Source organism: Bos taurus, chromosome 5 (assembly GCF_002263795.3).
Source record: "Bos taurus isolate L1 Dominette 01449 registration number 42190680 breed Hereford chromosome 5, ARS-UCD2.0, whole genome shotgun sequence".
In the NCBI taxonomy this organism is placed as follows: Eukaryota; Metazoa; Chordata; class Mammalia; order Artiodactyla; family Bovidae; genus Bos; species Bos taurus.
Window position 1 is genome coordinate 29,227,499 of NC_037332.1, and position 27,932 is coordinate 29,255,430.

The 27,932-nt window shown below is 39.0% G+C and overlaps 1 protein-coding gene across 3 annotated transcripts in view; it reads right to left on the minus strand.

Annotated features, from left to right (window-relative positions):
- The window catches only part of DIP2B (disco interacting protein 2 homolog B), a 229,478-nt gene that overhangs the window by 44,620 nt on the left and 156,926 nt on the right, over nt 1–27,932 (minus strand). The window contains exons 5-17 of one of the 3 annotated variants that reach the window (NM_001192309.1): nt 21,747–21,959; nt 18,987–19,139; nt 18,450–18,569; nt 15,053–15,250; nt 13,553–13,644; nt 11,547–11,657; nt 9,863–9,986; nt 9,143–9,252; nt 6,514–6,616; nt 5,299–5,363; nt 2,656–2,749; nt 2,060–2,179; nt 490–604 (exon numbers count right to left, since the gene is read on the minus strand). In NM_001192309.1, the coding sequence (NP_001179238.1) occupies nt 490–604; nt 2,060–2,179; nt 2,656–2,749; nt 5,299–5,363; nt 6,514–6,616; nt 9,143–9,252; nt 9,863–9,986; nt 11,547–11,657; nt 13,553–13,644; nt 15,053–15,250; nt 18,450–18,569; nt 18,987–19,139; nt 21,747–21,959 (1,618 nt within the window). Of the gene's footprint in view, nt 1–489; nt 605–2,059; nt 2,180–2,655; nt 2,750–5,298; nt 5,364–6,513; nt 6,617–9,142; nt 9,253–9,862; nt 9,987–11,546; nt 11,658–13,552; nt 13,645–15,052; nt 15,251–18,446; nt 18,570–18,986; nt 19,140–21,746; nt 21,960–27,932 lie in introns of all 3 variants that reach the window. The other 2 variants (XM_005206289.5, XM_005206290.5) reach the window with 2 other exon arrangements.

Here is a 27,932-nt window from a genome sequence, read left to right on the forward strand (position 1 = left end):
TCCCTAGTGGTCCAGTGGTTAAGATTCATGCTCCCAATGCAGGGGGCATAGGTTCAATCCTTGGTCAGGGAACTAGATTCCACTTGCCACAACTGAGACCTTCTGCTGCCAAATAATAAATAAATAAATAGTTTTACTAAAAGAACATATTGGCCTGAGTGTACTACATGTACAGGTAGTATCCACGTGTAAGCTATGATCAAGTACATTTCTTGTCTAAGATACTAAGGATTCTGAAGAGAGAAAAAGAACTAAATTCACAAATAGAAGATAAGAACAGCTGAAATAAAATTTCAGTTTCCTAGTTACACTTAGGGCAATAGTAGGAATAATGAATGAGATGCTTCAAACTGCTTTACAAAGTCATCTTCATTTTCAGGCTTATGAAGCAGAAAATTAGACCTCACCCCTTTGTCACCACCCAGTCAACTCTGCACGTTTGATCAGAGATATAACATCCATCAAGAGCACCAACATTCTGAACGATACCTGCGGATTGCGACAGTCATGGCTTCGGCAGAAGTAGCACATGGACAGATGGCCTCAGGTTTCAGACCATGGCTTTGGAACAGACTCAGGAAGGCATCACAGGATGACACAGACCCTGAGGAGTTGAAACAGATGAATGTGAAAGCTTGAAAGTCTGATTTTCATTACTGCAGGAAACTGGTAAAGAACAGAAAGCTGACACATCTGTACATCATTTGTGTGAGTGTATGCTCAGTCGTGCCCAACTCTTTGTGACCACATGGACTGTAGCCCACCAGGACCCTGTCCATGAGATTTTTTCCAGGCAAGAAAACTGGAGTGGGTTGCCATTCACTTCTCCAGGGGATCTTCCTGACCCAGGGATTGAAAATGCATTTCCTGCGTCTTCTGCATTGGCAGGCAGATTCTTTACCACTGAGCCACCTGGCAAGCCATTAATTCTGTGCAAGTATTTTACTGCATCTCTGAGGTGGTTGACAGGTTTCAAGGACAAACAAATGCTTGTCCAGCCCATGAAAGGTCACTGACACTATTTAAAGTTACAGCGTGGAATATGGCTGCTCCTACTGAACTGCCCAATCAATAGCAGAGGTGTACTGCAGGCAACAGGCAGCTGGTTTGGAAGTAAGCAACTCTTCCTGAAGCCACTGCTCCATTGTGGCCTGTGCATTACTAATATTCTGGCTCAGCGCCATCCTTTTCGTGTACTCACTAACTTGTTTCTTTTTAAGGTCAGTCCCAGGCTTGTGTTTTATACCAGAATGATCACTGTGACTGCTGACAAAAGTTCACTGATGGCAAAGAACACAGTAGTGTCTGATGCTCCACCTGAGTCTACCCTATGGAGGCTCAGGATGTTTGTGCTTGTTGGGAAAAGGAGGCAACACAGTAAGGTCTCTAAAAAGCTTTTGTGAACTCTTCTGATTTGCTGACAGGGAATTTATATAAAGTCCAGACACTTGGTTATAGTAAGTTATTTCCTCATTGCTCTTTTTAGTTACATGACAAAGGATCTAAGTGAGTGAGAACAGAGTGCTTTTCAAAGCTTATAGATCCATCAAATGATGAATGACTACATGAAATGTAATATATCTATACAAAGGAATATTTTATGGCAGTATAAAGGAATAAAGTCCAGACATAGGCTACAACATGGAGGGACCTTGAAAATATGCTAAGTGAAAGGAGTTGGTCAGAAAAAACCACATATAGCATGACTACATTTATGTGAAATGTCCAGAAGAGGTAAATATATAGAGACAAGGAGTAGATTAGCAGTTGCCCGGGGCTAAGGGACAGAGGATGGGAAATGGGAAATGACGCCTAATGGGTATGAGGTTTCTTTTGGGGATGATGATGTTCTAAATTCAGGTCAGTGGTGATAGTGTTATAACTCTATGAACATGCTAAAACCACTGAACTGTATTCTAAATGGGTGAGTTTTATGATATGTGAATTCTCTCTCAATACAGATGTTTAAAAACAAAAAAATTGCTTATGGAAAGGGGACGAAAACCTCAACCTACCAAAGGAAAGGCTATTCCCAGATTGACACTCCAGAAATACTCACAAGGATTAGCTCCATCCGTCACAATCAACATCCGGAGGGAACTCAAGCTCACATCTCTTTGGTCCCGATGAGCCATCATAGCCCAGTGCAAGTCTCGGCATTTCACTAGAGCCACCTTGGCTATAAATGCAAAAGGGGTAAAGTTAACACACATGTGCTAAATCTGGTAGATATTAATAAGCTACAGTAAAAACATTTTCATTTGTTTTAGGAATCATGAATTGCACTTAAGAGAAAATAAGAAAGGTCTCAAAGAAATGATGCCAGGTGCTCTGAGGCGGCAGTGACTGACGGACACATGACTACCTTGCTCACAGAGACCTACAGATGGGCCTCGTACACAAGCCAAGGAAGGATCGAACACCAGAGCATCCAATAAATCTAATTCAGGCTCAGATTCACACACAGTCATCTCCGTTCTTCAGAAAGGACACCAACTGAGATGAACGAGACAGCATATCTAATCTTATAGTAACCAAATTCTAAAATCTGTTAAGGTTCCAAGGCATAGAAGTATGTCTCTACGAGACCAATTTGAAAAGCCCTGAAATCTCCAACAGTCACATAATTAAAGCTTAGGTGCTATGTGTAACTACCTTTGTGAGCATGTACTCTTTGGACCCAAGAGAGAGGGCAGGTCTTCATAACAGAGTAGGGTACACTAATTGTATGCATCTTATTCATTACATTCTGAAAAGCAAAGAAAGATAAAAGTAATCAATATCTAATACACACTTAGCATTTTAAAACTGAATTGATACTCTGTTAACAATTTTAACCATATTATACTCAAACACTAATGCTCTTTGAAAAAAGTCTAAAATATTAACTATAAAGTTGAAGCCTCCTTTGCTACCTATTCTCAAACCTGATTCCCTCCTCTCCTCCTCAGAGATAATCACTGTTAAGAATCTGCCATGGATCCTTCCATTCATGTTTATAGGTATCTATATGTATATTCTTCCCCACAGAAATAGAAAAGTGTTTTTAACATGAAAGGCAACATACTATACATGTATCTGCCACTTGCCTTTTTTTTTCACTTAAATTGTGTTAGAGCTAAATCTATGCATATTTGTGTAAGTGTTAGTCGCTCAGTCGTGTCTGACTTTGTGACCCCATGGACTGTAGCCTGCCAGGCTCCTCCGTCCATGGGATTCTCTAGGCAAGAATACTGGAGTGGGTTGTCATTTCCTTCTCCAGGGGATCTTCCCAACCCAGGGATCAAATCTGCGTCTCCTGCATTGCAAGCAGATTCTTTACCGTCTGAGCCATGAGGGAAGCCCGAAACATAATGAAATCTACTCTATCAGTGTATGAGATCTATATATGTTTTTAACCCACTGCATAGTATTTCATAGTATGACTATACCAAGTTTACTTAGGTATTTCCCTATTGTTGACAAACTTTTTACAATCACAAACAACGTTTCAAGGAACATATTTATACTCATTTCCCTAGCACGTGCACAAGTGTTTCTCTAGGGTAGGTACCGAAAAGTTGTACCACTGAGTCACAGGATGTGTGCTTTTTAAACCGAACAGACAACTGCCAACTGCCCTCCAACCCTGTAAGCGCCTTCCTTCAACATGCTTATGCAAGCATAAGCACATACTACATACCACAAAGGGCTGGGTCTTCCAAAGCAGGAAAGCAAAGTTTACCTGTCACTTACAGGAGATCCTGCCTAGACCTGTTAGGTGTTTGGGTAGATAGAACTGAACAATCTGAGAGGGTCATGCAATTTGGTGTCTCTCCTGCCGAACACACCCAGGACTCCCGTCCCCAAAGAGATCCAGCCTTGGTACTGAGACTGGCCATTGTGTGCACCACCTAAGCGGTCCAAAGACACCAAAATACCATTGCAAACCTCTTTTTCCTCCCTCCCCCAAGTTTCTAGTTATGGTGACAAACTTGGATTTCAGGGGAAGAATGGTGTTTATAACCAGTTCTTCACACATGTCCCTATCTTGCTCTGTGTATCACAGAGAGAAGATCCTAACTCCTCACAAGGGTTTCTTAATTCTGATTTAAAAAAAGGGGGGTAGGGAAGGACTTCAGAGAAGAGCTAGAAAGCATGTATGGCTCAAGGAATAAGGCTTTTACTAATCTGAGGGATCCTGGGAGAAAAGGGAAACACTCTTCTTCCCTGGGCTTCATTTCCTACTCTTTCTTAGTCTCCTGCAATGTGTGAGGAAGTTGGACAAGATACTCTCAAAGGTCCTGAGGGTCCTGTGTCTCTTCTCTCCTCCCTCCTAATCAAAATGCTCCATAAGAAACTTTTCCCACTTGAAATGCCTCCCTCCATTTTCACCCTCCCAAAAATCTCTATATGACTATGCTGCTGCTGCTAAGTCACTTCAGTCATGTCCGACTCTGTGTGACCCCATAGACGGCAGCCCACCAGGCTCCCCCGTCCCCGGGATTCTCCAGGCAAGAACACTGGAGTGGGTTGCCATTTCCTTCTCCAATGCATGAAAGTGAGAAGTGAAAGTGAAGTTACTCAGCCGTGTGCAACTCTTAGCGACCCCATGGACTGCAGCCTACCAGGCTCCTCCGTCCATGGGATTTTCCAGGCAAGAGTACTGGAGTGGGGTGCCATTGCCTTCTCTGCTATATCACTATATTCTACTCATTTCTCAGTCCAATTCAACTGTTACCTCTTTCATAAAAATTGAGGCCGTAGCTGGGAGGAAGTCACCTTTTTCTAACTCCCTTCACATGGTACCTGTTCCTCTCCTGTGGAAAGGAGACTGATCTACCTTGTTTACAATATTCCTTCATTGCAACATGGACTCATTCAAGCATTCTGTCTAACAGAAAGTTAGGTATTATTAACCATAGCTTCAAAGTCCTAGATATATTTAGGTAATCTTTTCTTCAGAAAAGAGAAGAGGTAACTCAAACAGAGTTCTTTGAAAAACATATAGTCACAGATAGAATATTTTAAGCTTTGAGCTATCATATTAGATATTTAAAAAATTTTGGATCCTAAGTTCCTCTACATACTATTACATGAAGGGTATGACCAACCACACAATGAAGAAAAAACAGAATTACATTCTCCTTTAAAAAAAAAATTACCATTCGTATCACAAAATTAAATTTCCCTGGAAAATACTACTGATCTTTCGGCAGCTTAAATTTCATACAGACACGGTGAGATGCTGTGGTTTCACAGTACACACAATGATCTGAATCATAAGTACAATCAAGCTCTTGATTCCGTGTAGCTTACCGCAAACATGCCGTGCCACAGCCCAGCATCCTTCTTAAAGTCTAGAACATTTACCACTGTTTCTCCTGTAACAGGAAAAAAACATAAGGAAATTATCTTTAGTTTAAGTAGCAAAATTCTGTCACTTGCCTCTATTAAACAACCGACTTTATACTTTTAAAAAGCCACTAAAAGCTCTAAGGGTCTTCTGATCACATGAGGGTCCCCTCAAACTGGCTGGGGAAGTGATCATAGGGTGACATGGTCACAGATGACACAATGAATTTGGAATTCCTTGACTTAGGCACTGTCTTTGAGATAATAATTTTTTCCAAATTATATAAGGATCACATGTTTGTTTCAGAAGTTTCACAAGCATATGTAGAAAATTATACTTCCTAGAGAAAATAAAAAATGGTGGTATATGTATAAATCTATATCGTATCTATATGCATGCACATATGCTTCTAAGCTTATATACTTGTATAGAAATAGATATCTGACAACAAAATTGGCATAAACTGCTCTGTATATGATTTGTTTCCACTTAATGATATACTGAAACAATCTTTAAGAACCTGAGTTTTGAAACCTCAGATTATAACCCAGTATATGACTATATGATAATTCAATCAACTCCTTTTGATATTTTGATTGATTTTATTACATATATATACTTTTTAACCAAACAAGAATGTGGCTGTATAATGCTGCCATAAGGAGCATGTATTAACTTGTTTCATTCTATGAAAAATAAATAAAACACTAAAAGAATTAATATTGTGAAGAACATTCTAAGGGGAATCATCATTATGCGATATCTATCAACACGTCTAAAGTCCAACAATCCAGAATACATTTTGTGTTTTAATCTGTACTTTTTGGTAGCAGAATTTCTTTGATTCTAACTCCAAACTTACAGCTGGTGACAGCTCTATATGCATGGGGAGAGGAAGGTACCTGACATTCCACAGCTAATAAACACATGGATTTAATTAGCTCTCTATTTCTGTACTCTAGAAATCATTCTTTACATATTTGGTTTGCCCAGAATTTTCGTTCCTTTAAATTACAGCATATTTGTGAAAAAGAAGAAAGCAAAAGCGAGCCAAGAATGTGTCTTAGAACATTTCCCTCTGAATGCGGTCATTAACTGGAGTCCAGTCACCGGGCAGAGGGCTCGCAGTCACAGAGATCTGAGCTCACAGTGCAGCCAGTCACGGGGTGAAGTCTGACCTTCAGAATAATTGCAGGCCTGGGACAGAGCTTGGCAGTGAGACAGCATTGCAAGGCGGGACACTGTAACTCCCATTACACTCCCTTCTTTGCTTGTTTTATACTAGGAGAAAAAAACCACAGAAAACAAAAACACAAGAAACAATAAAATGGGTTATTTCAAATGACAAAACTAGAATCCATAAATGAGACCTAGAAAAACCATGACAATGGGCTGAATTTAACACTTCATATAAATATCTGAGAGTAGGCAACTGGGCCTAAAACTTCAATCACACAAAGACAGAACTAGGGAATGACAAAGCTCAACAAAAGCAGGTGTGAAAAATTCTTCAAAGTTTAATTAGTTAATTAGTTAATCAGCGTGAAGTGGCTGCTAAAGCAGAGGAAACAAACAAGTGACTCGGGCTGCATTAACAGAAGCACAGCATCAAATACACAGCAAGCAGAGCCAAAGGCATGTTAGTCTATCAGCGGCTCCTGGCAGGGAGGGGAGCCTGGGAAACGGCCTATTCACGCCTCCAGACCAATCAGCTGTAATTTCGCTTTTACCTCGAAGCTGCTCGATCCTCCTCAAGTTGCTTTTTACCAAAATCAGTCACTTTTTATTTTATTGTTAAATCAAAAGCATATATTGCACACTTCACTGTATCAGACCTTTCTGTAATTTCTGACACCTTTCTTGACACTTTGTCCTTTCTTGGTTTTTGTGATAATCCTCTTTCCTGTTCAACATTCTCTCTCTCCCTTCCCTTCACTCTCTCTGCTCATCCTTTGAATGCTGGCATTCCCTGAAAGTCCTGTTCTTCCTCCTCTTTTTTCACTTAAAAAAAATTTATTTATTTATTTTTGGTTGCACTGGGTCTTCGTTGCTGTGCACCGGCTTTCTCTAGTTGCAGAGAGTGTGAGTTACTCTCTAGTCGCAGTGTGTGGGCTTCTCTTGCGAGTTACTCTCTAGTCGCAGTGCGGGCTTCTCTTGTTGCACAGCACAGGCTCTAGGTGCACAGGCTTCAGTGGCGGCAGCACACAGGCTCAGCAGTTGCGGCACGTGGGCTCAGCAGCTGCAGCTTTGGGCTTTAGAGCACAGGCTCAGTAGTTGTGGCATATGGGTTTAGATGTTCAACAGCATGTGGAATCTTCCCAGACCAGGGACTGAACCCAGGTTCCCTGCACTGGCAAGCAGACTCTCATCCACTGTATCACCAGGGAAGCCCTCTTTTCACTTCTATCCATCAGGGTACCACACTCCTGATGACTCTCAATTCTCTATCTCCAGCTCAGACCTCTTTCCAGAGATTCAGACTTGGAGGGTCAATTCTTCACCGTGACTGACCCATAGTCCCATGAAACCCAATGTAACCAACACCACCTCTCCACCCCTCACCCATGAAAACTTTTCTTGCCATCACTTAAAAAAAAAATTAATATATTTATTAGGCTGCACCAGTATTAGCTGCGGCACACAGGATCTTCGATCTTTGCTGTGACATGTGGAATCTCTAGTTGTGGCATGTAAACTCTTAGTTGTGGCATACACTGGGAGAGTGGAATCTTAGCCACCAGACCAGCAAGGAAGTCCCTCTTGCTGTACTTTCTATAAGGACACTTGAAACCCACTAGCAATGTCCTACGGATAATAAGAGGATTCCAATGAAAACTGCAAGTTCTTTCAGAACAGCAGAAGCTTGGAAATGTATAGGACAGTAGTTCTACATGCAGGTGGATTCTTTACCAACTGAGCTATCAAGGAAGCCAGGGCTCACGGTTGGGGGCATTTTTTCCCAAAATCTTTTTTTTTTTTAAATAATTTATGGATGTTTATTCATTAATTTAGCAAACAGCTGTTGAACATTTACTAACACTGTCTCAAGCAAGATGCAGAGTACTTGAGGGCACAATTTTTAGAGTGCAACAGACGGGAATCTGAGTTCCAGCTCTGTCATTTTTGAGTCAAAGTTTTTAGACAAACGTTTGGCTGGTGACTCAAGTTAGTTTGAGTCTTAGTCTTCTTAGCTACTAAGCAGGTTTACTAACAGCCCCCTCACCCCACCACCTCACAGGGTACTTGTGAGGACTGACTGAGATACTGCATTTAAAGCACTTGGCCTGGTGCCTGGTATGCAGTAGGTCTTAATCTCTCAACTGGATTATGTCATCAATCAATCACGCAACCACAATAACCTTCAATACCAAACACTCCAGCCATCTGTTTCTTCTTGCTCTTCATCTGTTAAATTTGTTCTTTTCAAGCACAGCTATTTTTCCTCCTCATTTCTTCAGTCTCTCACTTCCCCCCTCACCCCTACCACTCCCATCCCCAAAGCAGCAGAGAAATACCTCCACTAGTAAATCATTTATTAAACCTCTGAACTTCTTAAAGTCTTCTGTAACCTTCTTACACGACAAGGGTCAATTTCTTTGTTGTCATTCTCATGAATAGGTAGTTATGCTCAAAATAATTGGGACAGAAGGGCCATTGGAAAGCATCTTATGGGGCAAAAGATGGCAATCTAACAAACCAAGGGGACCTGCTAACATTAAAACTGCAAAAAGTTAGTTTTAAATTTTATGGGACCTCAACCAAAGCCAAAGGAAAAGCCAGAATGTATGTCCCAGACTTGGGACTTACCTCAATGTATGCTGGCTCTGTGCTAGCAGGTGAGATGAGGGGCTGCCAGTCCTTAGGTGGCTTTGAAAGGTACTTGGAATCTGTTACAACCCATTTGAGCCGGGGCCAACCTAAACCAAACCCAAAATAAAAATTGAATTGCCTAAGCCATCAGAAAAGGAATTCACAATGAATTGGCCATTTTAAATATCAAGAGATCAAATCAAGATCATTTTATAACCAAGAAAATACCTCATTTAGTGTTTAGTGATAAATCATCAGGCATTTATACCTTCTTTCAAAAGCACAACCGTTCCATATGCTAACACCAGGCCTTGACATTACCTCAACAACTGGGAGGTCCATTTGGCAGTGGAAGTCCACTGAGGTTAGTGGTCTATCCTCTGTCTCTACATGTAGCATTTAGTTTTAGTGAACAGAGTGGTAGCTTTTCCAACCATCAGCATAAAGGTTAAGAGTGTGGGCTGTGGAATCAGACAGATTTGGGTTCAAATCGCTGCTCTGCCATATATTAGCTGTGACTTTGGGCAAGTTACTTAACCTCTCTGTGTCTCAGTTTCCTCACCTGTAAAATGGGGATAATAATGGTACCTACTTCATAAGACTGTGAGAATTAAATAAGAAAATATGTTAAATACTTAGCTACTATTAAATTAAAACACTAATTAAAGCACTCAGCATTAGTTTTTAACTGATAAATCAGGTGCAAATATTACCAACCTTTAAATTGTACGATTTCTCCATTCTGAGTTTTTGGCAATCCCTTTAGACAAACCTCACTGGTAAGAGCTAAGGCAATACCACAGCTTCCTAGCAAGAAGCCAATCTGCTGCCCCCCAGCATCCTGTGGAGAAAAGATAATGAACATGGTAGGGGAGCGAACATGAGCATACCCAAGCCCAAAATCTGACACTTAGTAATGCTCTGGCACTTGCGCAATACATTCATGAAATCCCCCTGATATCTGGCAACTGTCAAAATCTAGTGACAATATGTTCTTCCAAATAACTGCTACAGCACAATGATTTCCTGAGTGCAAACCATGTTTCATTAATCTGACGCTGCTAACGATGAATTCCACCAGCCAAATGTGGCCATTTTACTCAAAGGTCAGCAATGCTCCTCTTCTAAATTAATCTCAGGAAATGAAATAAAAGTGAACATGGTTAAGTTGTCCTGACCTAGCCATAACCTCAAATCCAAAAAGAAAGCAATTCAGGTCAGAACAAAATAAATAATGTAAATGGACACCAAATGTCCAAATTTACAATGAAAGTAAATGGACAATTATACCCAAGTTCATATACTTCTTCTTATTCTATTTTAAAGGAGGTAGATTTAAGCCTTACAACAGCAGTAGAGAAATAAAACCAAAAGATACAGCCTAAAGCATTTCCATTAAAATGTCATCTTAAAAGTATCATTATGAAACCACATAAACACTGCCAACTTAATAATTTAAGAACAACCCTATGATTTCCTGACCAATCTAAAGATATTTTCTTCTATCAACCAGAGTTTCAGGGATGCTACTCATTTTGTTTTTTATTCCTTTCAGAAAAAAAATTCTTTTCTTGTAAATCTACAGTTTCCACCATATTTGTCTTTACCATCAACTCTCAATAATAAACTGCATGAGAAAATTAAAGTCAAACAGCTCATGGAGAAATCACTTGGTAAAACTTTGACATTTGCTACATATGCTTCATTTTAGTAGGGCTGATGTGTTGCCAAAGTAAATTCTATATCCCAGAGTAGTAACACAACATCACTGCATCACACTTGGACTTAATAGAAATCTTAGATGTTAAGGAAAATGCTCGTATAGAAAGATTCCACCTACTATAAATGTGGATTACTTACAGTCTCTGAAGCAAGAGTGGGACTCTCTATAAAAGCTAATTGTTGAAAAGTCAAGTATGTCCCCATAATTTTTAAGTGGTATATATATATATACTATAAAAATTCTATCTTAGTTGGAAACAGGTTATTTTCATGAAACTTGAAAATATTCATAAATAAATTTTCTACAACTTCCCTGTTTCTAGAAAGTGAAGTTAAGTACTTAGGAAAATGGTCAGACTGTTTTAAGTGTTCTGTGGTGTGTCCTTAGACGCTCAGTCATATCTGACTCTTTGGGACCCCATGGACTGTAGCCCACCAGGCTCCTCTGTCCATGGGATTCTCCAGGCAAGAATACTGGGGTAGGTTGCCATGCCCTCCTCCACAGAATCTTCCCAACCCAGGGGCTGAACCCAGGTCTCCTGCATTGCAGGCAGATTCCTGACTGTTTGAGCAGCCAGGGAATCCCCTTTTAGTGTTGTAACTGAGTCAACTGATCCAAGAACCTCGATGCCTGCCATGTTACATCAGGCTACATTCCTCTTAAATCAAGCAGCATTACCTTTCTGGTAAGAGGTACCTCTATGGGCACTGGAATCACTTCTGCCAGGAGACAACCGTAAAAGGCCACCATAAACATGACCGGATCATTGTTGGGGTAAACCAGGGCTACCTAAAAGGCATAATGACATTTAATAAGAGAGGAATAAAAGCAGACCAATGCTTTCAATGTCTCTAAGTAGTACATTTATATATGATATTTATCATGAAGACAGTAAGTCAAACTATTTAATAGCCTAAAGAAAATTAAGTTATTGAGAAGGATGCACAAATCTAAAAGGATCTGACATTCCTACAATTATACAAGGCACAATTTAGAGACTATAATGTAATTTATCATCATCACCATAAGAAATTTTTCACTTAATTCTATTGGTGATTTAGCAATAAACAACTCACCTTAAGTAGTAAGTTAATTACTTACAAAACCTAAGGTAATTTACTTTAGTGCAGGGCTAAAGCAATAAAATAAATGTGATGAATCTCTCTAGAGAGACGAGCATATTAAAGAATAAGTCTTATTTCTCTCATAGATGAACCTACAAGAATGAAAGAACTCAATTACAACCTTAAGCAAACCTAAGGTTTTTTTTTTTTTGGTCACTCAGTCGTGTCTGACTCTTGGAGACCATATGGACTGCAGCCTGCCAGGCTCCTCTGTCCACGGAATTCTCCAGGCAGTGATACTGGAGTGGGTAGCCATTCCCTTCTCCAGGAGATCTTCCCAACCCAGGAATCAAACCTGGGTCTCTCATATTGCAGGCAGATTCCTTACCATCTGAGCCACCAGGGAATTCCCAAATACTTTTTAACAAATTCACTGCATTAGATCCTTACCAATTTAACCAACACTGCAAGTGTTCTAGCAAGAAGGCATTTGGGAGTTTAAGCATCACTGTAGAAACCTTTATGAATATAAAGTTAATTCACTTAAAAAAGGTAAACAGTGAAACCTCCATAATATGTTCAGACCTGTGATCTCACCTGTAATGCATCACAGGGACAACTAACTCTCCCTAATTTCCTCAAGAGATGCAAAAAGACAGAAGTCATGATCATTGCGGAGCTTGTTACTTGGTTTGGATACTCACAGATTAACATCTGAAACTTAATTATAACACTGGACACCTGTCTTCCCTTCTCTCACTTTCAAATTCTCTTACTCCCAAGATAAGTTTAATTGGGAACCTTCCAGAGTTCTAAAAAGATACTAACTCCAAAAGACATTTAAACAACCCATTTCCTTCCTGCACACAAGTGTCCATGTCATTAGGAAGACACAAAACTACCTTCTTAGGGTTCAGTGAAGATTATGAAATGCTCACATGTCACACTATTAGTAAAAGTCTACTTTAGCTGCCCTTTGCCATGATGCAAATTTTTAAAAGGCTAGTTTAGGAGATTCTGTAATCATGAGCCTACTAAGAAGGATTCTGTTGTGTATGCACTGGGTGTTTTATTCTACAACTCCAAATGAAAAGTAATGCTTGATGATTCAAATACTTTTATTTAGAAAGTGTAAAAAACCTCTAAATACTAAATAAAATTTAATGTCACCTTCATTAAAGAAAAAATAATGATGTAAATTTGCTCCTCCTTAGAAGTAACATAACTCTCATCCCCTGTCTACATAAAACCCCAGAAAACTTGTTTTTAAAGTTTTATGGGGCATTTTTCAAAGAAAAATATCAAAGAATAATCTTGATTGCTACTGTTGTTGTCCAAATATTGAAATATTTATTTACAGAAAGATTTAGGTTTCTCTTTATTTTCACTAGTACCTTAAAACAGTATATTGATTAGGAGCTACACAGAAAGAGACATGTGACTATTTTTCAAACTATAAATGCAAGAATTATAACCTGGGTTGGAACCAAATGATTTTCAATTTCTAAGAATAACAGTTACATAAATTGTGCTGTTGTACATCAAAAAAAGTCCAGAATGTGCATGCTAGAAAACAATAAAACATCACCTCCCTAAAAAAAAAAACACAACAACAATTACCCTATCTCCAGGTTTTAATACAGGTTCATTTTTGGTCCCCAGTTTATTAAGCAGTGTATAGGCCAACTTTAAACTTCTGCTCCACAACTTTCCTGGAAAAAGAAAAGAAAATAATCATGTAGAAAAACACAGGTCTGCTTTAATAAGAAGGCACTCAGTTCACTAGCACAATGAATAAGATATCCGTCACCGGCAAACGATACATTAGACAAGCATCACCCTCTACACACAGAGAGGCCTTCCCCACAAAAACTGCTTTACGTTCACTCTAATTTAGGAAAGCCAGTCTTGTCTGCAAGCAAAAAGGAAACCACCAAAAGCTCACTCTAGACAATATTTCATATTCTTCTCTGATGTAATCTATCTGTAGAATAATTTGATGCAAGCTGATCATACTTAAAAGAAAGGAAACAATTTTTTATCACAAGACTGAAAATCAGAAGACCACTTCTTTCTAAGCCTTTTCTGAAGAACCACTTACATATATGGTATTGAATACTTGAAGTAACTGCAAAGCAGAAGTATGACTCAAATGACTGCGTATTCCATACCACTACATTTCAGTGAAATGGAAATTATGTGAAACATGCGGATATATTCACAGATGTTAAATAAACATGTAAAAATCTCACTGCTTTCTTGAAGGGTATATGGATGACATTAACATACAGGTCCTGAGATGAATGCTAAAAACAACGTTAGGGAGGAAAGTCTATTCTTCCCCTTTTCTTGCTCCTTTTCCCAACCACCTTAGAAATTCTTACTTTAGATTATGAAGAAATTGAAAGAGAAATCATTTTACTTTGCACAGGTATGTTAGTTTTATACACAACTCATTCAGAGAGGCATCAAAGGGGAAAACTCATGTCAATCTGTACAATTCTTTAAATAAAACCATTTTTCTTCTCTAAAATAGTCTATATGGAGGTCTGTGGACAATGTTTACTACTTTAGAAGGGAAAGAGGAATCTGTCTGAATAAACTAGAACAAAATTGCACAGCCCAGGTTGAATCCATTCTTCTTGTTATTTAAGAGAAAACATAATAAAAATATTTTTAAAATCTATAAAACTAAATGGAAAAGTACTGATACTCTGATCATTATAGAAGCCTGTGCCTATTATGTGCAAGTGGCAAAATGAAGTAAATGACAAAGATGTGAAAAGTAATCAACTTCAATTTTTAGATAAAACTGATTTTTACCATACACCATTAATCCTGCCCAAATGTCTTCCTAAAATCCTCTCCTGGTATTTAAACATCAGTGAATCTACAAAGTCTCTTTCTTCTTTTAAGTAACAGCTGCTTACAATAGTCACTTTAGCAAAAGAAAATATTTGGCAATAGCTATACTTAGGAGCTTAGGATCCCACTGAAATAGTTTAAAAGATCTACTGAAATACAGTAACCGCTAGATAGCAAGATAAAAAAAAATAAATTACCCATGATAATCTGAAGAGCTTATTAGGAGAAAAGGAAGCTGGACTCATGTAAACTCACCATAAGTAAGAGTGTAAACTGGCTTCCCCGTTACATCCAGTGCGGTCAGACAGGGGCATTTTGCCTGAGTAGTGCCCCAGCGCTGCAGGGCAGACTCCAGAGCAGGGGGCCAGTTACAGATGACTCCTAGTGGTTCTCCCTTCACAGGGGTCATCTGCCGTCCCTCAGGCTTGGGTTGGTTAGGGTCTGGCTGAGGTACTGTACCAAAAAAACACCCCAACAGGTTATATGAACATAAGATCTGAAGTACAAATACCAGCTAACATAACTGAGGTCTCTAATCTTAAAATATTTCCCTTTCCCTTTTTCTGGCTTAAACTCACTGAGAAGAGAAAGGACGTTGTTAGAAACAGTAATCCACAAACTGAGCCTTAATTCATTTCCCCACATAACTGTAAAACCTTATTTAATACATTTTATGCAATAAATCCTGACCCTGACAAAGCAAATCCCCGAATAAACAAAAAAGCACAAAGCATAAATTTGCATTTAGTACTTTTACAATTTTTAGTAAATTTATTTATTTTTTGGTTGTTGTTTTATTTTTAGTAAACTTGTTTTAAAATCTTTAGTTTGTGTCTAATGTTAGAGAGCCAGGATCTACCTCACCAGGTTATGTTTAATGAAAAACCATGGAACTGTGAGTCAGGAAACCCAAGCTTATATTCACTTTTTACTAGTGTGACCCTGGGCAAAAGGAGTTACCTCAGCCTCCTTTTTCCTCATCTGTAAAATGCAAATATAGTTAACAGGTATACAATAGCGACCTACTGGAATCAGGAAGACAAGGGCCATGAATGACAATGTTCCTTCCATGTCTCCACACCTCTGCGCACATCTCCTATGGCCAACCCCTTGCCTCTTGGTGAATGTGCACTCATCCTTCTTAGGATGTACCTTCCCTGGGAAGCCGCCCGGCCATTCCTTCCTTAGTTCTTCCACACTTCACGTGAGTGCACTCTTATTAAAGCACTGAGGACACTTAAGAGCTTCTATTACTCTAGAGGGTTTTCTCCCTCTTAGATGAGAGTTCCCTGGGAGAAGACATGGTTCTCATTCTTCTCATTGCCTTTAGTGCCTAATATATAATGGTTGGTTAATCGATGTTAACTAAATTGAATGGAACTTGGGGGAGAAAAAAGAAAAGCACTAGGCAATTCCCTGGTGGCCCAGTGTTTAGGACGCAGTGCTTGCACTGCCGGCGCCCCCAATTCTATCCCTGGTGGGAGAAATAAGATCCCCTGTAGTGTGGCAAAAAAAAAAAATTTTTTTAAGCAGTAGATTTATAATAGGGTAAATTCCAGAAACTAGAGGGTGAATAATATTTCATACTTTTTCACAGAGACAAAACTAAAGTCCTCTTAATCTTTTACAATAAACAAGTATTGCTTGAACTTAAAAAAAATCCTGTATTTTCATAGCAGGAAGGATAATTTACATATGGAACAAAAAGTCAAGTGTTCACTGAATGTCAACTCTGTATGTAAGATGTGATAAACATTGAGAAGATAAATGCTGCATGTATCATCCTTTGAACAAACATCTATTGCTTCTATTATTGTTAGGTACAAGCAGTACAGAGCCCTGCCCTCTAGGAGCATCCAGCGTGCAGTGGGGAAGCACACCTGCACACAGAGCAAAGCACACACGGCCAGTGCATGACAAAGATATGAAGAGAAAGGGCACAAGAGGACCACGCCTCCTAGCTTAGAGGACGAGGGCGCCCACCTGCAGGAGGTAATGCCTGGGCCGAGTCTTAAAGGAAAAGTAGGGATTAGCCAGGTGAACAGGAGATGAGAGAAGGAGCATAGAAGAGAGAATGGATGGAATGAGCAGCAAGTATTAGAAGGGCAAATGAAATATGAAATGAGATGCATGTTAAAGCTCAATCTAATGACAGATTTGGGAAAACTTAAAATGTCTTCACTCATTTTTATACTGATACAAAATTAACAGTTTCACTTTCCAACTCACCACCCTAGGTAAATAACATTTGCATATTCCCAGACCCTAAACCAACTAACTATAAAAATAAACACCGGTGATTCTAAATAAACAGTTTTGTTCTTACAGACAAGCTGTATATATGGTAAGCATAGTTTTGGTCATAAAAGTCTATACATTATTGCCATCCATTAGGCCTCATTGCAGACCCTGGGGCATACTCTTGCAGACTTCCAAAGACATACAGGTATTTTTCTCTTCCAAAGATAACTGTCATTTAAATGAAAAATCATTGCCTATTTAACATTAGTGGGAAGCTGTTAGCTCTATTCAGCCAATGAATGTTGCTCAAGTATGACTCCTACTAGACTTTGATTTTCATTTGCCTTCTGAACACACAGTACTAAAAAGACTGAAGAGGCTATTACTGGCATAGACACTTGAAAATTCAGTTCATCAAGAAAGATGACCATAGTTCAGTGAGTTTAGTGACTCCAAAAGAAAGAGAAATTCATCTTAAGCTCATACATCACGTGGCTTGGTGCTTTCTGCTGCACCAAATGGGCTAAGACTGGGTTGAGTCTACTAACATGCTTAGTTCCCTTAAAGTCTGATGCAATCAAAGTCTGTTCTTCGTCTCAGGACATAAAAATGGACTGCAAAGCTATCAAGGCTCAGTTCTTCAGACAAAGGCTTTTTTTAGATAGATCTATTCATCACCCACCTTTAATAACTATTAATATCAAACGGCCACCTTCTATGCCCCCACATAGTTCCTTCCCAATCCTTCTATTAAATTCTAGATTCATTTTATCCCTAAATATTTTTTAAATTGTTGGGTGAATAAACCACTCATCACTTTCTCGAGGGAGCTTTCCCCAACCATACAGATGAGACCGATTTCTTCCTTTCTCCAAGTTGCCAGTACCAACTGATACATACTTATTGACTAAACTCAGTTTTCGACTGTAGTGTCTGTTTTGTCTAAATTGGAAACAACATGAAGGAAATGACTATATTTTCATGAACCTTTTCCACCATCCACCATGTTAAAACAGATCTATATATGTGCTGACTGACTGATTTAACAAAAATGGTTGGGTTATATATATATAAAAAAAAGCACAAACTTTTGAGGATGAATTTGACACTACTCTAAGATAATGACAAATATAAATAATTTTTAAAATTATGTGCTTGTTCCTAATTTTAAAAAACTTATTTCCAAGGATAATTCTATGTTCCATAGTTATCTCCTTGTCTTTCCCTCCTCTCCCTCTATTTTTCATCTGAGATTTAAAATATAAATGATAAGGGAAAAAAGATCAGAAAACTATGAACTCTTCAACCAAAAATGACGCCTTATCCATTCATAAATCCTATAATATCTACATGCAGTAACTGTTTACAAAATTTCTAAGGAATATATGTGGTTTGGTATTATTACCACTACCTTCCACAATTTCTTCAGAATCATCCACAAAAAATTCTTTTAAGGGAGGCCTTTTGGGTCGTTTCAGAGTGTTGAGAAGCTGCTGGATTTTTGTGGATACTCTGCTATTGACAGGAACACCTATAGGGAAAAAAATGGTAAGTTAAAATTAACTGATTTTAGGAATATTTCTCTTTCTCAGTTCTGTTAGGAGCTTTCATTTTTAATGATGTTTGGCCTTTGTTCACAGTCTCATTCTATTTCAGCTGGGTTAAACAGGTACATATACATACAGGATAATTTTTATGACAAGAGTAAAAATATGGTGCTATTATTAATACTGTTCAAAGATTCCATCTAACCTCCCTTTTCTCTCCTAGCATGCTTTTCTTTTTCCATACTTTTTGTTCAGAGTACCTTTGAAAAGAGAGAGCTGAAATGACTTATGTGAGTAGATCACAAGTCCTGCCACTGCTGGACATTAGACACTGCTGTTTATAATTTGAATTTTTTCAGTTTAACTAATATACTGTATTTAACTACCAAACAGCTGCCTACCATCAGCTGTATCCATAAGGCTGGACCTGTTGGATCCTTTGTGCATGCCTTTAACTATCCCCGATGGGGGTAGATCAATATTTGCTGGGCGTATTGAGGAAGATGATGACGAAGAGGTAGTTGTAGTGACATCAGGGGGAGCAGAGAAATTCTCTAAGAGGGGAGAAAACAAAATTTAAAATTATATTATGTTAGCAGTAAGAAGAAGAATCTTTAAGTCTTTTTTTATTGCTGCTGGCTGTTTTTTAACAAGAGAGAAAACCACTTAAAGGGGCACTAGCTCTAATTTTACTAGCAAGATATAAAGAGAGGAAAAGGTTAAGTCAGGGCATATCAGCTTTCTAACATTATTACTTTTGGGAACTTGAGCTGGCTTAGTAAGATCAAATCACATATCAAATATTTCTCAAACACATTCTTTTCTACACAGAAAGTCTGGTAGAAATCCAATGTTATAAAAATAACCACAATAAAATAAAAATTGCTGGTGACTTCAAAATGAAACCAAAGTCAGTATGATCATTACGGCTACTAATATTCTAGTCTTTGAACATTTCTTCATGTTTATGGTGGTTTATCTGTGTCTCTTCACTCATTGAGGACAGAAACTGTGTCTTGGAAGTGAGTCAGACTGATCAGGTCTCAGATGAAGAAAATCAGGTAAAATCCATTTTTAATTTTTGTAAAACAACCCATATGTAACTTGAATCTACTTGAAAGACAAGGTTCTTCCCTTATTTTAAGCATGATTAAACAGTGCTGCTTTAATCTGCTTCATGTAGGGATTCTTACTATAAAGAAATAATGATATAGTTGGAAGAGAGCCATTGAACAGAGAAGTGTTACCAAAAAATTAGAAGAAGAGAAAGAAAATTAGAGGAAGCAAAACACAGAGTTCACAAGAATAATGAAAAGCCACTCAAAACTATGAACAAGGAAAAAAGCATAATATAAACAATTTCTAAAATTATTTTGGGATTTAGGTTTCCAGGCCCCAAAAGTCTATACTTAATAGCTTAATACTTTTTAAAGCTTTAAATACTTTGCACAAGTATACTGCAGTGTAGTCTTTCTGTAGGATGATGTGGTAACAAAGCACTAAAATAGACATTTTTACCTGACCCAGCAATTCCACTTATAGGAATACATCCTAAGAGGAAATAATCAAACGAATGCACGAAGTTGTGTGTGTGAGGATGCTCATTTCAGTTTTCATACAGCAAAAACCTGGATACTACTTAAATGTCCAAAATAGGGAAATGGCTAAAATAAACTATGGCAGAGCCACAGTGGCATATTTTGAAACCATGAAGACAAAAGTATGATCCTATATTAATGATATAGAAGATTTCTGCTTTAAAAGCAGACATGTCTGCTAATAAAAGCAGGTTCTATTTAGTACCATTTCATTTCTGTAAAAACAAAACCAAAGCCTTACGTTATGCAAACAAAGTCTAGGATCCACATGAAAGTGATAATATTGAAGAGTTCTACATAAGTGGGGCTCTAGCTTATTTTTCCTTTTATCTGTATTTTCAAATTTTTTCCTTTAGAAACATGAAGTATGTATTAACTTCTGTTACAGCAAACATCCAAAAGCCAGTAATGTTGGATAAAATGGTTCCTGTGAGTTCCTGAACTTTTCACAGAGCAGAAGGAATATGAGATGAAGTCAGATAAAATCATCTTGTTAACAAAAATTGAGATAAAGTTAACTGAGTACTAGGAAACTATTTTTCACAAGTGAAACTGCTCTTTTAGACAATGTGGATATAAAACCTGACCCCTCCATGGCTCTGTTGCCGACCCTCCCAACAGGAGAACTGTTGAGTCTACTCATCTGTAGCTGCTTTGGTGGGGATGGGGTGTCAATCAATTAAGAGCACAGGCCAAGCCATCGGCTGCTGGCCCTGACCTTTTAATATGGGCAAGCATGACCTTAAGGTAGCTATTTTCTTTAAAAATTACAGGCTTGAATCAAAAGGTTTCCAAGTTTTTCCTTTTCAGAAATCACTTAATAAACATAAAGTGGTACAGGAAGGTCACTGACAAAAAATTAAGACATCAAAAAGCAAATGGATTGTCAAGAAAAAAGGAATAGTATCACAGACACATGATGTTTATATACATCGCTTCATGCTGTGTGTACCAACTAATTAAGCAAAGGTAGAGACCTGAACTTTATCTGCAGATGTCACAGACGCTTAGAACACACACACACTTAAAGCCAAGTCAAGCAAAAGCACTGACCGACATTCTCAGCCCGCACACTTCTGTTGTAGCAATAGTTCAGCAGCAAGGACAATAAATCCAGTCTTTATGCTACAGACAAAAGAGTCTCATGGATACTGTCTTATTTCCAAATTTTCTCAGGTTTTTTTTTTTGAGAGAGAGACAGTATGTAAGCAACAATCCTGGGAAAAATCTAAGATGTTGTATCTTTGAACACTTTTTCCATGATGGAATATTCTCCAGTACGGATAAAGCATACTAAGACTGGTGTTATATCTTGCAGCTTGAGTATTGCTTATGGAAATATCTATGGCTTCAGGTGGGCAATACTATCGCCAATAAAGCAGACATCTTTCCATCGTTCCAAATGTGCTGCTCCTGTTCCCTTCTCTGCCTCATTGTCTGTCATGTTCATTTTGATACTATTTTTTTAGGCCACCCTGAAAAAACCTAACGCAAATCATAAACTATCTCATGGCTACTGGGAGCCAAATGGAACATAATTTCTTGGGGAGATTCAGCTCCTACCTATTCGAGTATTGGCAAATACATCAGCTAGAGACCCACTGGTTCCTTTGACCTCTCCATGGGACAGCGTAGAAGATGCAGATGAAGAAGTGGACGATCCCTGAATTGACCGGTTGATCCAGGACTCAGCGTTCTGTAAGCTCTGTTGCAAGGCAGCAGAGAGCGCAGCTTGGCGTCTCAGAGAGCCCTCATCCTCAGAGGCCGAAGACGTGTCTGTGTGGAATTAGAAAAACAGAAGTTCTCGATCCTGCCTAGAACACAGACCTTCCAGATCTTTCTCAATGAGCACACATTCAACTTTGACAGCAGCAAAACATTTTATGTAAAATTTCTTGCGAATCTCAAGGAAAGACTTATGAACCAAAGTTTGCAAAAATAAAACAGCCAAAATCTAGAGGTTATTTTAAGCTCTTTTTAAAAACCCATTTTTGTACATTTAAACTTCATTCACTGTTTTTGTTGTGGTTGTTGCAGTTGTTTTGTTTTTTTGGTTCTGGCCTTAATCAGTATCTAAATTCTTCTGGCTTATCTCCTTATGTTCAAATAATGCTGAAGTGCTTCTATTATCTTCCTCAGTGTCTTTGTTAGAGAACATTGCGATGGGCTGCTACCCTGATTTTCACAAGTACTTATTAATTAGTGTCTACTTAAAAGGAAATGATCTTGATGGCAAATATAAAAATCTTATTTTGGTAACAACAACTAAAGTGCCAAACAGTGAACTAGATTTTGGGGAACTGACTACTGTGGAATAAGAAACTGCTCAGCCCAGCAGCAGTCATGGTTTTCGTGGGAAAGCTAGCTGGTCACAGGGCAAAGGGGAGCTCTCCAAACAAGACCGGAGAGGCCACAGAGGTACTTCTCTCCTGGTCCCAGAGAACTGTGAAGAATTCACTGGTGCCTGCATTTAGACCAGCTCTGACTCTCTGAATTAGAAAAGTATGCAGAAAAAATAAAAAGAGAAAAGTTCAACCAAATATAGGACAGCTAAGGGAAGCAGAAGTCAGGAATTTATTCCAGCACTCTGAGCATATGCAGCATACATGTTACAGCGGCATTTGGTATGATGTCAGATAAACCCTCCTAAATGATTTTGAGGGTTACAATTTATGGCTCGTGCATTGAATTTCATTCAAATAAAAAAAAATTTAATATTCTATGGTTAGTCCTGCTGAACTCTTTCCTCTAACTCAAGTGAAACTGCAGGTCCATGTTCTACTTCAGTTTAGAGAGCCAAAGAGATAACTAACAGAGCTAGAACACTGCTAGCTCCTGACAACAGAAATTCGAAGAACAAAAGACTAATTTAATCTAGAAGTCAAATTGTGAGGGTCTGAAGTAAGAAAGTTAAAATAATGACTATATCCTTTCTTCCTGCTCTCAAACTACCCCTAATTTATTATGTCACATTGAAGGAGATCTGAGGCCCAAGACTTAATATTATTATTTTACAGTGTACTACTTAACTATGTAATATGTGCTGGGAACTATCAGTTCTGGGAGTTTTGAGATGTATGAATTCTTATGAGATAGTAAATGCCCTAAGAAGGCTTACCATCTAGTACAGACGACACACAACTCCTCAGATTATTTCATATTAAAATAATAGATGCCAAGAAATGGGGTGAGCAAAGGGTTTCACAGGAGGAACCCCAATCTCAGTCAGGGACTGAAATACTTCTATGCAAATCATGTGGACTTTGGGGAGGTAAGAGCAAAAAAGAGGCTGGAGAGGTAAACTGTGACCAGACTCCAAAGGGCTAAAGTGATGAGGTTCTTTAGAAAACATTTTTTGCATAAGCTTAAAGAAAAATGTTCAACTGTACCTTGGGAGGCAGAGATTTCTGTCTTTGCAAACATGCTTTAAAAAAAGAAAAAGTATCTATGGGAAGAATGGGACAGGTGAATCTGACCCTGAGAATAAAGTATTTTTGGGGTGATACATCACAGGATCCCACAACCTCCACTGTATTCACGGAGTGCCTTTATTGCACCATTTATTTTAATCTGTGTAAGTCTAAAATCAGAATAACTCAATTTTTAAAAGATAGTAAAAAACAGTATTTTCATGATTAGGTTTGTGGAAAATTGGTTTCATTATGTTTCTATTTGGATCAATTATGTAATTAGATATATTGTTTCAATTCAATTACCTCGTTTGCCCGCTAGTCCTCCTTAGAGTGTTTAGTGACTATAACTGTGGGGAGGCTTGCTGCCGCTTCTGCTGCTAAGTCGCTTCAGTCGTGTCCGACTCTGTGCGACCCCAAAGACAGCAGCCCACCAGGCTCCCCTGTCCCTGGGATTCTCCAGGCAAGAACACTGGAGTGGGTTGCCATTTCCTTCTCCAAGGCATGAAAATGAAAAGTGAAAGTGAAATCGCTCAGTCGTGTCGGACTCCTAGCGACCTCGTGGACTGCAGCCTACCAGGCTCCTCCGTCCATGGGATTTTCCAGCCAAGAGTACTGGAGGGGGGTGCCATTGCCTTCTCCGTGGGGAGGCTTAGTGCAGTGGAAAAAACATGGCTTTGGCGTCCTTGCATTTGAACTCTGGGGCCACCATTTACAAGCTATGTAGTTGTCCATCTGAGAAGGCTATTTGCTTATTTATCCATTTAATAAATACTTTAAGGACTACACTAATTGGCAGGAATAAAATAGTAAGCAAGAAGACACAGTACCCACTCTAACAGGATTTAGAGTCTTAAAGAAGTTCAGGGTTGGTGCCCAAGGAAGTGAGACCTCAACCAAGGTGAGAAGGGTTAAGTAGGAATTATTTATGAGAGGCACAGAGGTGGGGACAGAGGGGAGTCAGGTGAGAAACCTGGGAGGCGACAGGAAACAGAGCACATTTGAAGACCTGGAAGAAATGAGGCTAGCGGAAGCACAGGATGCAAAAGTGGCAGTGACCAAAGACGAGGCTGGACAGGTAGACAGCACTGGGCTGCTAAGGGCCACCTCAGTCAGCCGAGGAAACTCACCTCTGCTAACTGCTGTGGGAGAGCCCAAACAAGACAAGTTACAGAAAGCACCAGTGGCGCCAGCATATAACAGGTGGCCAATAAACATCAAGTGCCCCCTCTCCCCTGAAAATCCCACCCTATGTTACCTCACAGGTACAGAACTTCGACTCTGCAGAGTTCTACAGTTTACATGTTAAGATTATACAAAATGTAAGCACCTCTCTAGGACTATATCTGGGGGGGGGGGGCTCCTTTACATATTCATACATTTATTTCGTACCTTTTTAAAAAAAGTAACTGTCACCCACAAAACTGTTAGGGATTAGCAGAAAATTGGGCAAGATTAAATTAATATTAACAAAGTCATTCTTTTCCCACTGATTCTGCTCCAGTTGAATAGGAACTCACACTCTTATCCATCATAACTAAAGTCCTTGCCAAACCGCTTGTATATGATGAATTTAATAGGTTTACACAACAGGAAAATATTCTGGAAATACAGCTTGCCCTTCAGGTTGTAACTGGTATGACTTAACTGAACTGAACTGAACCGGAAGTCTAAAATCCATTTATAACCAATCAGGAAACATATAATGAGGGGTACGGTGCAAGCTACACAAGTTCCTGGAAAGACAATGCCTGACACTGGGTTCTGACACCCGATATCCAAACTAGGTCCAGATACCAGCTTAGAACAGCAGGTAAGTCAAGATTCACTGAAAGGAAGACCTCACCCTAACAACTGCTACAAAATATGACACATAAACTAGGCCAGGAAATGAGAGCTTCAAAGAACAAGTAAGGGAAACAACCATTAAGACAGTTAGTATACAGTAGTCTGGAGTCCATGAAAAGAAATATCTGTGTGTGTTTGGGGCAGGCAGGGTGGGAAGGGGTGGTATCAGGCAGGAGAGTGTCATGTTCTCTTGCACTGGTGGGTCAGGGGAATGAAAGACTTCCAGAACCTTCAAGACAGGCAAAGTAAGTTTCCACGTAGGCAAAGAAAGAGTTTGAAGCTTAGGAAGGAAAAGCTTTAGAGACCCAAGAAGGTGCAGTCTAGGAATAAAAACTTATATGGAAGAGAAGATTAAAAGGTTAGTTCAGAAAGCAGTCCATTCTGGACTTACCTTGGGCTACAAATTCTGAAGTGATTAATCTAGCACTAAACTCAGTCAGGGTGGATACTGATTGACCAGACGTGGATCAGGAAGATGTTCAGAACTATCTGAGAGATTTTCCAGCATCCCACAGTGACCTGGGTGCACAGAGAGCTGGCTGGGACAGGAAATTACTATGTAATCACTAATCAGCAGAGGCCCATGTGTTGTCTATTAACATCCATATGGGGATACTTATGAGACAGGGGGGCTCACTAGTAATAATTACTCCAGGATCACTCTACCCATAAGGGATTTCAAAACACTGTTTTTCAAGGTATTGTCCCAGGTCTACGAAAAAACATTTCACAAAATGAACTAATATTACAATTCATCTTGCAGTGAGAAGACAGGTACTTTTTTTTTTAATTTACTGCCTACTTGAAAAGTTAAACCAAATATGCAGCAATTGCTAGAGCTCCAGAATAAAACCAGAAAACATTTACTTGACATGGTAGCTCAGTTGGTAAAGAACCTGCCTGCAATGCAGGAGACCAGGGGTTCAATCCCTGGGTTGGGAAGATCCCCTGGAGAAGGAAATGGCAACCCACTTCAGTCTTCTTGCCTGGAGAATCCCATGGACAGTGGAGCCTACAGTCTATGGGGTCACAAGAGTTAGACACGACTTAGTGACTAAACCATCACCATGGTAGGATGAGAGGCCATATGCCAAGTGGTTTAGAGAACAGGCTTTTAAGGCCAGACTGCTTTGGATTCCAGTCTTAGCTCTGCCATTGATAGGAGTTGGGCAGATCAGTTCTTATGGGTCTTACTTCTACTGTTTTGCTATTGTTCTTTTCTATTTTGGGGTTGTTTGCTCACAAAATCCAGTGGATCTTTATCTGTGGGGATTTTACATCCCTGGATTCATGTATTCTCCCAGAAACCACTTGTGCCCCAGGTTATCATCAGCCTAGGACCACTTTCTAACATTAGATTTAACAAACAGGACACCAGAATTCAATTCTTGTACCTACTGACCAACCACAAATTATTAGAGAAGGTCCCTGCCCTCATTATTCTGAGGCAAAGCAGGCAAGCTTTCTTGAGAAGGTTTTCTTTTGCTGGGAGGTTAATTTTTCATTTAATTTTTTCTAATTGTCCCTTCTGCTAAAGACGTGAACCTCTCTGGAATCTTAATCCCAACTTTCAACCTTACATATGTCTGAGGTTTTATCTTTCCTACCTTTATAGTAATTAAAATTTAGGTCTTTTGTTGATAGTCTCTTCTCCTCCCTAGGACAGTCAAAGTCAGCCCCATCTCACCACACTGATTTTTAGTGATCATTCTCTACCTCTCTCACTTCTGTATGTATTTAAAAGGAAGCTGATTATATTCTACCTAGTACTAAAGAGAAATTTTCTTTTCCCTCTTTCTGAGAGAGAGTTTTCAGGTTGTCTAACTGACCACACAGCTAGAAAAAGATGTTTGAGCAAGTTATTAAGCCTCTTTAAATCTGTTGTCTCATCTGTAAAATCGAACAGAGAATTGTCAAGAAAACAAATTATGAAAAAATGTTAGGCACTCAGCCTTTTGACTAGTACACAGAAGTACTCAAGAAATGGTAGTATGAAATTACGTTTATTGGAAAACTTTAAATTTTACAATCACTTATTGAGATAAACTAATTCAATCTGATAGACTGGGTTTTTATTGTGCTTCGGCTTAAAGAATATTGAATACTAAACTTCTAAGTACTTGTGGAGCTCTGCTCATAACTCATATCAATACTAATGAAAGCATGTTATTAAAAGATCCAAAATTTATTAATTATAACATATTTATAGAGGTCTGATTTGCCATCTCGGTTTACTTTGTGATTCTGAATAAAATTAGAATATCTACGGGAACTCTCCAAGTTAGTAACTGACTAATAATGTATTTTAGCCTATAAGCTCTCCGAAGGCAACAGCTGTTCAATTTATTTGGAATAATACCCATTCCAGGACCATGCATATACAAGTATCTATTTGGCAACCCACTCCAGTGTTCTTGCCTGGAGAATCCCAGGACAGCGGAGCCTGGTGGGCTCCCGTCTATGGGGTCGCACAGAGTCGGACATGACTGAA